Source organism: Antedon mediterranea, chromosome 4, assembly GCF_964355755.1.
Source record: "Antedon mediterranea chromosome 4, ecAntMedi1.1, whole genome shotgun sequence".
Classification (NCBI taxonomy): Eukaryota; Metazoa; Echinodermata; class Crinoidea; order Comatulida; family Antedonidae; genus Antedon; species Antedon mediterranea.
The window spans coordinates 23,898,212-23,910,097 of record NC_092673.1 but is presented as its reverse complement, the minus strand read 5'-3'; the positions used below and the strand labels follow the sequence as shown (position 1 = coordinate 23,910,097).

Here is an 11,886-nt window from a genome sequence, read left to right as displayed (position 1 = left end):
ATTAATATAAATGACAGTAAACAATATAATCATCGATGAACTAGGCCTATTATAAAGATAATTTATTCAACTATTTCAAGTTACCAAATTGAAACATCGAATGACGTTTTTGCAATTTTCTGATGCCTTGAAATGCACAATCTGAAGCAAGACATTTTCAATTCAGTCCGGTAATCTAATCATTATCTCATCAAATTTTAGATAAATTTCGGGCATAAATTTCAAAAACCATGCACTAAGTAATTTTCTAAATTACTAAGCAATTTAGCACATCTTAAGACAGCTATTATCGAAACGCCGCCTTTTAGTTGTTTTAATGGAACGTCTAATTAAATAGACCCTAGTAGAATGTCGAAGGAAATGGAGATGCAAACATGGAAATTGGACAGTTGTAATACATCTAGTTTTAAACATTTTAAAATAGTTGTCTTGTTTTATGTTTAATCTTGATGTCAATTTCCGGAAATTAAATGTGTCGACTTATTATTTTAGGATTTCTTTTTTTGGTCTACAGATGCTACAGATAGACGACGAGACGAGCGTATGCCTCATCTAGTGATGAGATATGATAAATAGTGATGCGCCCCAGGCTGTTAACATCGTCACAAGAAAATACACTTTGTCATCTTTTAGTTATAAAATCTAACAAAACCTATGGGTATTGACAATTATTTTAATAGTACTGTGGAGGAAATCTCTTATTTATTTCCTCCGTGTTAATACCTTTGTCTCCACGTGCCGGTTTGATGGTTTACGATACGGAAAACAAGGACGGATTGAGTGAATGTGAAAGGGGTGTAGGGACATTAAGTAAAACAAATTATCGGTATTAAATTAAGAAATGTGACTCTTCACCGGTACGGTGTATAATAAGAAAAAATATTTAAAATTATACAGGTTCGTTCTAGTTGATATCAGAATAATAAAAAGGTCACTGTTACTAAAGTTATCATCATCAAATACAAATGAAATCAGGTTTCAGAAATAATTCATTTTGTAAATTGTCTCAATATTTGATCTCGGCTATTTTTTTCTGGCAGTTTTACTTTATTGTCTTGATTTAGCTTTTTGCTTATTTTATTTTGTATCTTCATTGAGATCCAGCCACTGATACCCACAGCATTGTCATTTTTCAATATTTTGCCTTTGGATTTATTAATTTATTATATATTTTGTTATAAGTCGTTCGAAAAAAAAAATCAAAGTTTCTCTGTTTATCAAATCCAATACATTTTTAAAACAGATTAGAGAGTGTATTTTATATGTGTAGAGGGCGCTAGCTCTAGTATCGTATCTACGTGTTTATGCAAATGAGCAGGTGCTTTACATATCTGTTGCTGTAGTTCAAACACATATCACTTTTATTGTGCTAGTTTTGCTGTTAACATGATGTGTAAAGTGATTGTGTTTTTTATTGCTATAGTGCAACTGTGCTATGGGGATTCATTAGTAGGTAAGGTAGCTGTGATTTGTCAACAATGTAAATATGTTCGTTATATGTAAGTATTTAAGTAAATCGCCAACGGTAACCATAATTCATTCACTCCATAAAGGTGGTAATTACCTGTTCACATGACAAACGTATTATACACAAGATGGTCAACATAAACATAGTAGAGTTGTTCTTTTATCATCTTATATCATATTCATTCAGTTAAAAAATGCATACAACTAACACTAGTAAAAGATAAAGAAGATCAGGAATTCATCAAACACGACCTAATGTATCTTAAATAAATCTGGCGTCAATGTATTATCAAGGAAGTTCCCTGGAATTATATATTGGAAATTGAGGATTGTCTTGAAAAAGAACGAGGACCAACCCCTAATGAAGCGGTTACTTTGTGGGGTCCAGAAAGTGTCCCCTTAAAAGGAGTTATACTGTAGAAATACATGTTATCTCTAGTTTCGATCGATGAAATATCAAGTCTGTTTCTATAACGCTTTATATAAAAAGTCTAGGCAACATGTTTGTATATCAACATCTTCTATTACTGACGACATCCGTTATTATTATTTTGTTATTATTATTTAAGAATGTGAAACACGAGATCGATATTATGCCTATAATCACGTCTGCTTCATCTCGTGTGAAAGCGATGGGTACTGTCCAGGCGACGGCGAATGTCTTTGTGATGGTCGGTGCGGGATGCGTTGCATTTATCATGGTAAGTTACACTTGCCCCAAGTCTGTATTCATTGTCTTTTTTTTTTATTTGTTTTTATTTCGATTTTTGTCTGAAAAAATATTGAGTATCCAAAATCAAGAAATATACCCGTTAAGGGTGGTAATTGTCCAATGTTACATTGTTAAATCAATGATCATACCATACCATCCTGGCAAAAACTTTTGTTAAATGTTATACCAGCTTATCGGAAATAGAATGTTAATATGACTATGCCAGTGAAGACTACCGGATTATACGAGGCTGAATATACATTACAGAATTATTCAGCTAACCAGATAATATACTGTAAATACTTCTAATGTAGTGCATGTGTGTAGACATCGTCCACACACATGCACTAGACATTTTAAGGAAACCAGGCTTATAAGGATCTTGTATCGACAACCCACTAACGTACCTTCTATCTTCTATCTCTCATAGCTAATGTATATCGAATGGAATTGACGGACATCAAGGAGGAAGACGCGGGAACTTATGTTTGTCTTTCAGCGTTTGATTCGAACAGAGGAAAAGTCGAGATTCAAGTTATTGGTAAGTGATATAGATGTATCTTTAATCAGCAGTTCCGGGTTTAAAATTCATATTGTTAATTATACCTTTGTAACGACAATAATAAGAAAATGTCACACATTCACATTAATGAGAGATTGGTGACTTCCCGGTCGTTTAGTTATTATAAACTTAAAAGCTACCCTTTAAAATTGTTGGTTTCAAATGTGTTTGAATTTCGTTGGAATGACCATTGGAATGACCATTGCTTCAGAGGAATTATTTAATTCCAAACGATTTTTAAAGGATCCGTTTCAATGACGAGTATTTGAACTACAGTAAGATGTATGAGATCCATTTCTGTTGTAATTTCACACTTTAGAAACAATGAATGTATAAATGAGACAAAATATTATAATATTGTAATTGTGATCTTGTGTATGTTAAAGCAACATGTGAAGATCCTGGGACTCCAGAAAACGGCTTTCGAAAATGTGATGATTTCACCGTTGGCAGAATCGTTGTGTTCGCGTGTGAATCAGGAACAGTACGTATTCCAAGTGGACGAAGTATTATTCGTTGTACGTACTTGAATGGCGCTGCACAGTGGACGGCTGAAGCACCCATATGTTACAAAGGTTAGTGCACTTATGATTGTCTTAGATTTAATATATTGCAGCACCATAAAAACAATAATAATAACACAATTAACAATTAACAGTATTTTCCACTGTACCTGATTGTAATTTATAATTCCTTCTACAAGAAGATGGCCCGTCTATTAGTGATTTTAAAGAGCTTCGTGCGAAGCATTCACATTCAGGCACTATACTCGCGTTTAACCGTGGTGACTCTCCACTACTTTCTTTCCTTGACCTTGCTTGTTCATCTTTTGATGACATCCTCAATTCCATGTGTAAGGCTTGACTCTTCAGCATACAGCCCATTAAAGTATAAACTAACAATTGATAACATTGATCCAATCGTTTCAATCATGTGTCGTTTTTTAAATTTTAGAGTGATGGATGGATTTAATGAATTTATAATTGAAGATGGCCAGTACCTTCGCTTGGCGATCTTGAATATACAAAGTGGCAGTCAGGGATGGTACACATGTGCATCGCCTATTATATCAAAATCTGTGTTCATCCAGGTTAACAGTTAAGTACTCGTGACTATTCTGATGACATTTCTCAATTTATGGCAATCTTTAGTCTTTAATGTAGCAACTGCATGTTTCTTGTTTTGCAACATCACATTTGTTTTTTTTTTGTTCTCCACCAAAGTTTTGCAAACGTTTTCAATATATGGATTTGTATTGCAATTTTTGTTTGGTTATGTTTCTCTAATTTTTGGAATTGCATGTTATTCTATATGTACAGTTCCGTGTTCTATTATCCAACCACCTTCTAACGGCTTTCTACAAGGCAGTAATTGGCGTGCGGGTGCCACAGTAACATGCGAGTGTGGTGAGAATTATGTCATCAATTGTTCAGCAATACGTCACTGCTTGCCTAATGGAGAATGGACTGGTGAAGAATGCAGTTGCGTTGGTAAGTGGGCGATAGAATGTGTTCTGACGCCACTCCCATATTGCGTTCCTTAGGCCCCTATTATTAACCAATGTTCGTATCGATATAATATGTACATGGTCCACTAAGATACTGAAAATGTCATAGCCAATCCACAAGGAACGGTGCATACTTTAATGATTTCATTTCTTGTATAGTTCTTGGATGTGACAAGTTTGAAGCGTTCGGGAATGGCACTGTTGAGATAGAAGGAGAACATTTAATTGGTGGTTTACTTAGATACTCTTGTGCACCAGATTTCCAACTGGTCGGGGAATCTGTCTTAGAATGTGCAAAAAGTGGAATGTGGAATGGATCGTTACCAACATGTGAAGGTCTGTTGAACCACATTCTGTTTGCTTATAATTATCTATCTATCCGATGTTTATCAAAATATTTGATGCAGTAGAAACCATATTAAGAGGACACTGACACAACAAAGTTTCCCTTTAATACAGCGCGTCTGAATGGGTTCTTCTGTAGCCTACTAAATTATATCCCCATCAGTGACCAGATGTGCGTGGTAAGATAACTTGAAGTAGCCACGTATCTATCTACAGTAAAATACCAAGACTGCCCACCAACTAGTTTGCGAAAGTGACTCATAACATTTTGAATGTTTTTCTAACCGATGTTTATTTAGATATATGTGCTAATAACACATGCACCGATGACAAGAAATGCGTGGTAAGACAACGCGAAGCTACGTGTATATCCAAAACGTCTGACGACTGTCCACTGATTGGAGAGCTAGTTTGCGGAAGTGACGCAGTGACTTATTCAAATAAGTGCTTACTAAAAGTGACAGCATGCAGTACAGAAAAAGTAATTGACGTCATGCACAATGGAAGATGCATAAATGGTATTCCTATTTTTTAACCGTGTTCATAAACTTCATTTATAATAACACCTTGTCATTTTATGAAGAATTGAAGATCACACGGTACCGGTATTTAATAGTTACAAGCATCGACACAAAAGTATGAATTTTCTGAAATAACTACAATAAAAAAATGTGTGAAAATTATAATATTATGAAATGTGCAAATGATAAAACAAAAAGCAAACAATAAGCCTAGGAATATTTCTTCTACCCCACTGCATTGAGTGAATTAAGATATTTTTGGCAACAATTTGTTAGGCATAAGCTGATTCTTAAAATCTTTTAAAAATTTACAAATCAGTGCGGCCTCTTTATGCTCATGTTTTTTTTAATTTATGACAATACTATTTCATATAATTATAAATAAACGTTTGTTTATCTTCTCTGTATAGGTATATCATGCCACGCAAATCCCGTACGTAGCGATGTGCAATGCGTGAACCAAATTTACTTTAGATCGGACATAAAGGTATGCGTACAAGTGGCAGACGGGTTTTGCATGCAATCTGATGAAGGATTTAGAACTGTGGATGAATGCGAAGATCAGTGTATGGGTGATTACGGTAAATATCAAAGGCGTTCTTTGTTCTTCAACACTGATGTGTTCATTTGATCGTTTATACCTACGTACAACCTATATTCAACTCTCTTTATTTTAATCAAACATCCAATAAAAGTAGGCCTAGATCATCATTTGGTGATGGTTTCATTAAGTTTGATTTCCTTGCCTCTGGCTTTGCTGCCCCTAGCTTTTCTGCCACTGATTTTGCTTTCTCTTGCGTTCCTGTATCTTTCTTTGCTGCCCCTGGTTATTCTGCCACTGGTTTTGCTGTATCTTGCTTTGCTGCCTCTAGTTTTTTTGCCACTGGTTTTTCTGCCAGTAGTTTTGCTACCTCTGTTTTTGCTCCATCTGGTTTAGCTAACTCTACCTTTCAATTTAGTTTTACTACCTTTTTAACTCTCTCTCTACAATCACATGTAGGCCTACTGCAAGTAAACCACTACAGTGACAACCAATATTTATACATAGATCTATTTTTATTATAGATGAAACGTGTTCTCAAGCAGTAGACAGTGGATTTGGACCATTTAGTTATCTTCGTTTTTACTACGATCAGCAAGAGAGTAAGTGTATGTCATTTGAATAATTATGGCGCTGGAGTCTCGATGTATAAAAACATGTCCAGGTAAATTAGTAGTTTTTTGTTCACTATAACAATTATTTTGTTGTATTATTGTAGTTGCTTCGTTTTTATTTAACCTTAACTTTAATAGCAGAAAACTGAGATAAAGTTCCAACTCATATTCTACCACCAGACCATGTTAGGCTACTCTGAGCTCTGGTATAAATAAAGATTCTCCTGTCTTCCCTGATGCATTACCCCTGTCGATGGAGGCTAACAGACGGTTGTCCTTTTGTGAATTTCCGAAATGTACCATGTTCCTGGTGGTATGTAAAACTAATAATGTATATTTTGAATAATTGTTCACTTTTATTATTAGATATGTGTGGAAACTGTGAGACCGTGATGTCGTTACTTATTGCATGTCGCTTACATTTAGAAGGTGTGTTGAATTTGTTCATTAATTTTAGCTCTATTGAATCCAATTTTAACGACTATCAATAAGAAAACATATCCCATTTTGCAAGACTGAACTCATCCAACACACTATGTTTTTGTAGGTTCTTCGTAGCCGTTCGAGAATTGTGATCATAGCGCTTTAGAGAAAATGTATTTATATAATAATAATTATATTATTATTACTGAATGCACGAGAATGTTGTCGTGATATTAAAGATGCTTTACTTGATTAATTTAACAGAAAAATATTACTTTGAAATCGCATTTATTTGCAGCATTAATCAATCGCATTTATTTGCAGCATTAATCGTGGAAGTCGTAGATGTAAGGAGGGAAGTGTCTGGGACTCAATTTGGAATCCACCTTCTGAAGAAGTTGGGTTCTGACTCAAGTTTTAACGGTACCACTATTAACTCGCATCTTTACTACCATGACGATCTGTGTACGTGTCCGCATGTGTTACCGCTGAGCTTACCGTATCTTATCATACCCACCCTTTAAATTGACCATCAACCCATTTTGGACTCTGGAATTCGACGTAGTACTGAAAGATGAGATACAGATCTTGATAGATTCAAATGTAGATTGCAGAAAGTATTTTGCTGATGTTGAATCCGAACTTTACAGAATCGGGAGTAATTATATCGGGGTACAGTAGTTATTATACAATATATTGAAATACATTATACTAGTTGAAGAAAACCTATTGGTTGTATAAAGAATACCTATTGCAATGCAATTGTATACTGTGTTATATAGTGTATATTATATTCTCCTTGTGTTTACGTAAAAACGTCAAATACCTGTTCAAACAATAACCTAATAATGGCAAACACTTGTCGCCTTCAATGATAAATACAATGGTCATGGTAATACAAAATGATAAGATATCATTATCAACTAACTCTGAACAAAACAAACTAGATTATCAAAAGCTGGCCTTAATAGAAATAATATAGGCTAATTTAGAAAAAAACAAACACCGTTTTTAATCATTTTCTTTAAACATACGAACGAATGGCGCACGTAAGTTAACCGAGGTGCGTAAAAATTAATAAAGAAATTGTTTGAAATGACAAATTCACTTTGGTGGTGTGGAAAGACAACGAAAAGTAGGCCTACATGAAAAAAATAGAAGGAAAAAAGCACAGCTGTACAAGCAAAATAATAGTATCTCTAGTAAGGTCAAAACAATTCAAACAAACTAACAAGAAAAATAAAATATTTAGAAACTAATCACTATACAGAACCATATATTATTTGTTTACAGCTTTGTTCTCACTAGGACAATGGGCACAACGCAGGCGGTGACCGTTCGGATGATCCATTGCGCATCGCGTGATGATTGTAATAATAACAGTACTGCCGTACTTTGAGAAAAGGGCTTATCTATAAAAAGCTACTTTTGAGTAATTGACCAAAAAACGTGGTTTTGTTTTTCATTATAAAAGTTAATGTAGTATTTTATTTTCAAGTAAATATATTTCAAAAGTACATTATTAAAAAATATCTGACATAATTTTCAATTTTTATTTTTGTATTTTCGGGGGGGGGGGGGGGGGGTCACATTGCAGATAAAGCCTTTTCTCAAATTAATTGTACTTAAAAATGGCAGGGAATACTTCGAAAACAAGGCACTTTTGCACTTGTTTGATTTTTGATAAAAAAAACATTTTATAATTTTAGTTAAAATAAATTATAACTGTAATTTAGACCAGGTAATTTTTTTTACAAAATATAGGAAAAAGGCTTTTCTTCTATAAGCATTTTGCCTCCTTATATATTCATCATACTGTTATCTGATTGGTCAATTACTGTAGTTGAGGCCTTTTGTCAAATTATTTCTATTGGTGTTTGTAGATAAGCCCCAATGATAATAATTATTATCATAAATTTCATATTTATATTTTGGGATAACAGAGTATACCGCCAAGAGTCGAATAAGACAACAATCTCAATTTCGAATTTGAAAAAAAAAGTACGGCAGTATACATGTGATGTGTTATGAAAAAACACTGCCAAAATCCCCCTTTGTGTTTGCATTACGAGAATTCAATAAGAATTGTATAGATTGTAAGCTCCGATGGCTTTCCACTATTCTTTATAATTATATTGTTGTAACGTGTGGTCAACACACCACTTTATTTCAATGTCAGTGAGTTTATTTTGTTGTAAGTTTATTCTTCAAAACATTGACGGTAAGTACGCATTTTGTATTGCTTTTTATAACCCTCTAGTCATCATCGCCCCATTTGATTATACATGCCATTTATTTATTTATTTCCTCTCGGGAAAGGCGTTAAATCACATTTCTAATAAAATAACAAACATATAAGAGTATATTTCTTCTTTATTGTTAAGACTATACGCAGGCATATTCCATGGATTACGGTATGAAATATGCTAAATTATAGATAAGTGTTGTGTTTTTATATTCTATTTATCTGTATTCTTTCTAAAGCCAATACATTTCAGCAGCATTGTATTAGCTGTGTTCGTATAGGTGTTCTGAAATGACATACGGCCGTTATTGACAAATCAGTTCAATTAGTTTTTATTTCCACGTACATGTACATGGAGGATGCATAGTTAGTAGCACTAGATGGAACGCTCGCTTCGCTCGCGTACCATCTAGGTCGTGCCCACAGATGGTTCTCGAATACATAATAATTTCAGCGTTAAAAAACTGGCGATTTCAAATTGCAGGACAATAATACATGTAGTTTACAGGAACGAATAAATAGACACTGTGATTTATGTACTGAACTAAAATTAGCACCCTGGGAATTACTTCCGAAAGAGAAGCTTGTCACAAAATGAGACCAATTGTTTAAGTCAAATTTAAACAAACTTAATTTGTGTTTTGTATGTAACGTTAGGGTTGAGGGATGGGAAAGAGGATGGGTGCAAAGAGGAACAATTTTTAAATATATTCTTTATCCATGTAGTAACGAAATATTAATTGTTTTCATGTTTTACAAATAATATACCACTAAACACAGTAAAACATTGCGATGTAATACTTTGTTGAAACTATCACCGTCCTAGTCGATTGAAATAGTATAGTACATGTACCGATACATCACTACGACGTGTATAATATGTTTATATAATGTAAAACAATTTGTGAAAACCACCCCTATTCGTGGCAAATCATAAATTCGATTTAATCGTCAATAAATATTAAATTATCTAACTCAACTTAATTAGTAGGCCTAATGGTTTTCAATTGTTTCTTAGAGCCAATTCATACTTAAGTTGGTTCCTAACCCTACCCACCGAAGTTGTTCTGCGTTTAGGGCATGTGATGCACCGTAGGCCTATCCTCTACTGGCTTTACAACGCTACTCATGTCAGTGAGGGAAGGGTGATGATGTCACGTGGGTGGTTTAACTGCAATAATAAAGATTTGTACATAATATACGGCGACTGAAAACGCTAGCTCATTATCCGTTAAAAAAAATCTATATCCAACCTCTGCAGCACAGATTGAAAAAAAAAATGGATCGAATTTCTGTTATGAGTATACACATGGACCTCCATGGTATACAGTACTTGCCTTTACGACGCCTGAGGGAATAGACACTTGTGGAACAGAGATTGGAATGTTCCATTCATTTCAAATCAATACATTTGCATAAACGTATATTAAATCTATCAAAATAGTATTTTTTAAAGAAAATCGGCCTGTCTTCAACATTATGATACTGTACTCGAGCTGTTCAACCGGTTTTCAGCTATTAAAAACAATTATCGTAGGAGGAGATAGGAAAATGCGAAGCCTCCTCGAATTTTTGTGGCGGGTATTTTTCAAGATGGACATCCATTAGACAGTGTATACCACGATCGGAAAACACCCCTATTTGGGGCAAATCGTTGAACCTAAATTCGTTTTAATCGTCAATAACTAATTATCGAACTCAATTTAATTAGTAAACAGGGTTACATCAGGCGGTTAAAATCAGTACCGAAAGTACGAACCAACTTTATATACCATCGAGTAAACATTCTAGAAATAACGCGCGATTTACCGAATTTTGCCCTTACGTAAATTTATATATAGATTATAAAGGTATCGTACAATAGAACAATCAATGACTGAAGAGCCGGACGCCTTATTTTTTTTCTATACAATAAAGGCAGAAATCATGAATAATTTATACCCTAATTATTTTCTATTATAAATAATTGCAAGATAGCTGATCCACTTCCTAAATATACTAAACCTAACCCTCTAAATAATATCTCTCAACTATTAAAAAAAATGTTTTTAAAAGACCTTGAACCGAGGGCTCCAGTGTAATTTTAAAGCCACTAGACCAAAACATTTCGGTTGTTTATATCGCCCTCTATAATTTTCCATATTATGTCATGTCATGATTTCTGCCCTAAATTCCATAGGAAAAAAACAAAGTAGCCTAAAAAGCGAACTAAGAGATGAGTTTGGTTGGTAGGGGTATAACACGACCATGACTTCTTCATCCCTCTAATTTTCCGCATAGTGTCAGCAGTTGTATTTTCCCCTTTTCCTAAATGTGTGTGCGAAATATTTCGCACTTTGGTAATAATTGCATATGTTGAACATCTCTACAACCCCCTCTACTTTAGAATTCTCCTTGAAAATCATGGCTCACATGCCTCTATCCGTCTTGTATTCATTTTTTAATTATATACTATTACCATAAATACCGTATATTATGTTTATAGAAGACATGGATAGAGATCAAAAGATTACCGTGTTCATGTTTATAACAACATTATCTATACTGGTAACATTTTCTCTACTATCTTTATCAAAACGCAGTAAAGACACAAACATACTGTATTGTCCAAGGTTAGTACAAAATATCAGTTTTAGTACATGAGTGATCTTATTTAAAGGTTGGTTTACCACTAGAGACGCAACACAAGGACGTAAGCACAACGCTAGTGATTTGATCAATCACATGCGATATTATTCAAACTATCGGTTGCCATTGGTCAACTTGTTTGCGTTGCGCTTACGTCCTTACGTTACAGCGAGCGTCCCAGGATGTAGATTTGATCAATCACGACGATATGAATTATTCGAACTGTCGGTTGCCATTGGTCAACTTGTTTGCCTCTACGTCATCGGGTTGCGTCCTAAGCCCCTTTCTCACAGAGTTGTGTGCCAGGAATATTGCGGGAAT

At 34.3% G+C, this 11,886-nt stretch overlaps 1 protein-coding gene across 1 annotated transcript; it reads left to right on the top strand.

Moving 5' to 3' along the window:
- Positions 1-3,198: 3,198 nt before the first annotated feature.
- LOC140046072 (uncharacterized) lies at positions 3,199-7,488 on the top strand. The gene is made up of 9 exons (XM_072090583.1): positions 3,199-3,316; positions 3,696-3,838; positions 4,061-4,231; positions 4,408-4,584; positions 4,893-5,111; positions 5,525-5,695; positions 6,180-6,319; positions 6,636-6,698; positions 7,017-7,488. Exons 1-7 carry the CDS (start codon positions 3,306-3,308, stop codon positions 6,278-6,280), a joined length of 993 nt encoding a protein of 330 aa, XP_071946684.1. The 5' UTR covers positions 3,199-3,305; the 3' UTR covers positions 6,281-6,319; positions 6,636-6,698; positions 7,017-7,488.
- The last annotated feature ends 4,398 nt before the right edge of the window (positions 7,489-11,886 follow it).

Excerpts from the sequence above, each read along its gene's own strand:
- LOC140046072 (XM_072090583.1), top strand. Across the intron at positions 5,112-5,524 it reads CAATGGAAGATGCATAAATG|GTATATCATGCCACGCAAAT; the intron begins GTATTCCTATTT and ends TTCTCTGTATAG. Across the intron at positions 5,696-6,179 it reads TCAGTGTATGGGTGATTACG|ATGAAACGTGTTCTCAAGCA; the intron begins GTAAATATCAAA and ends TTTTTATTATAG.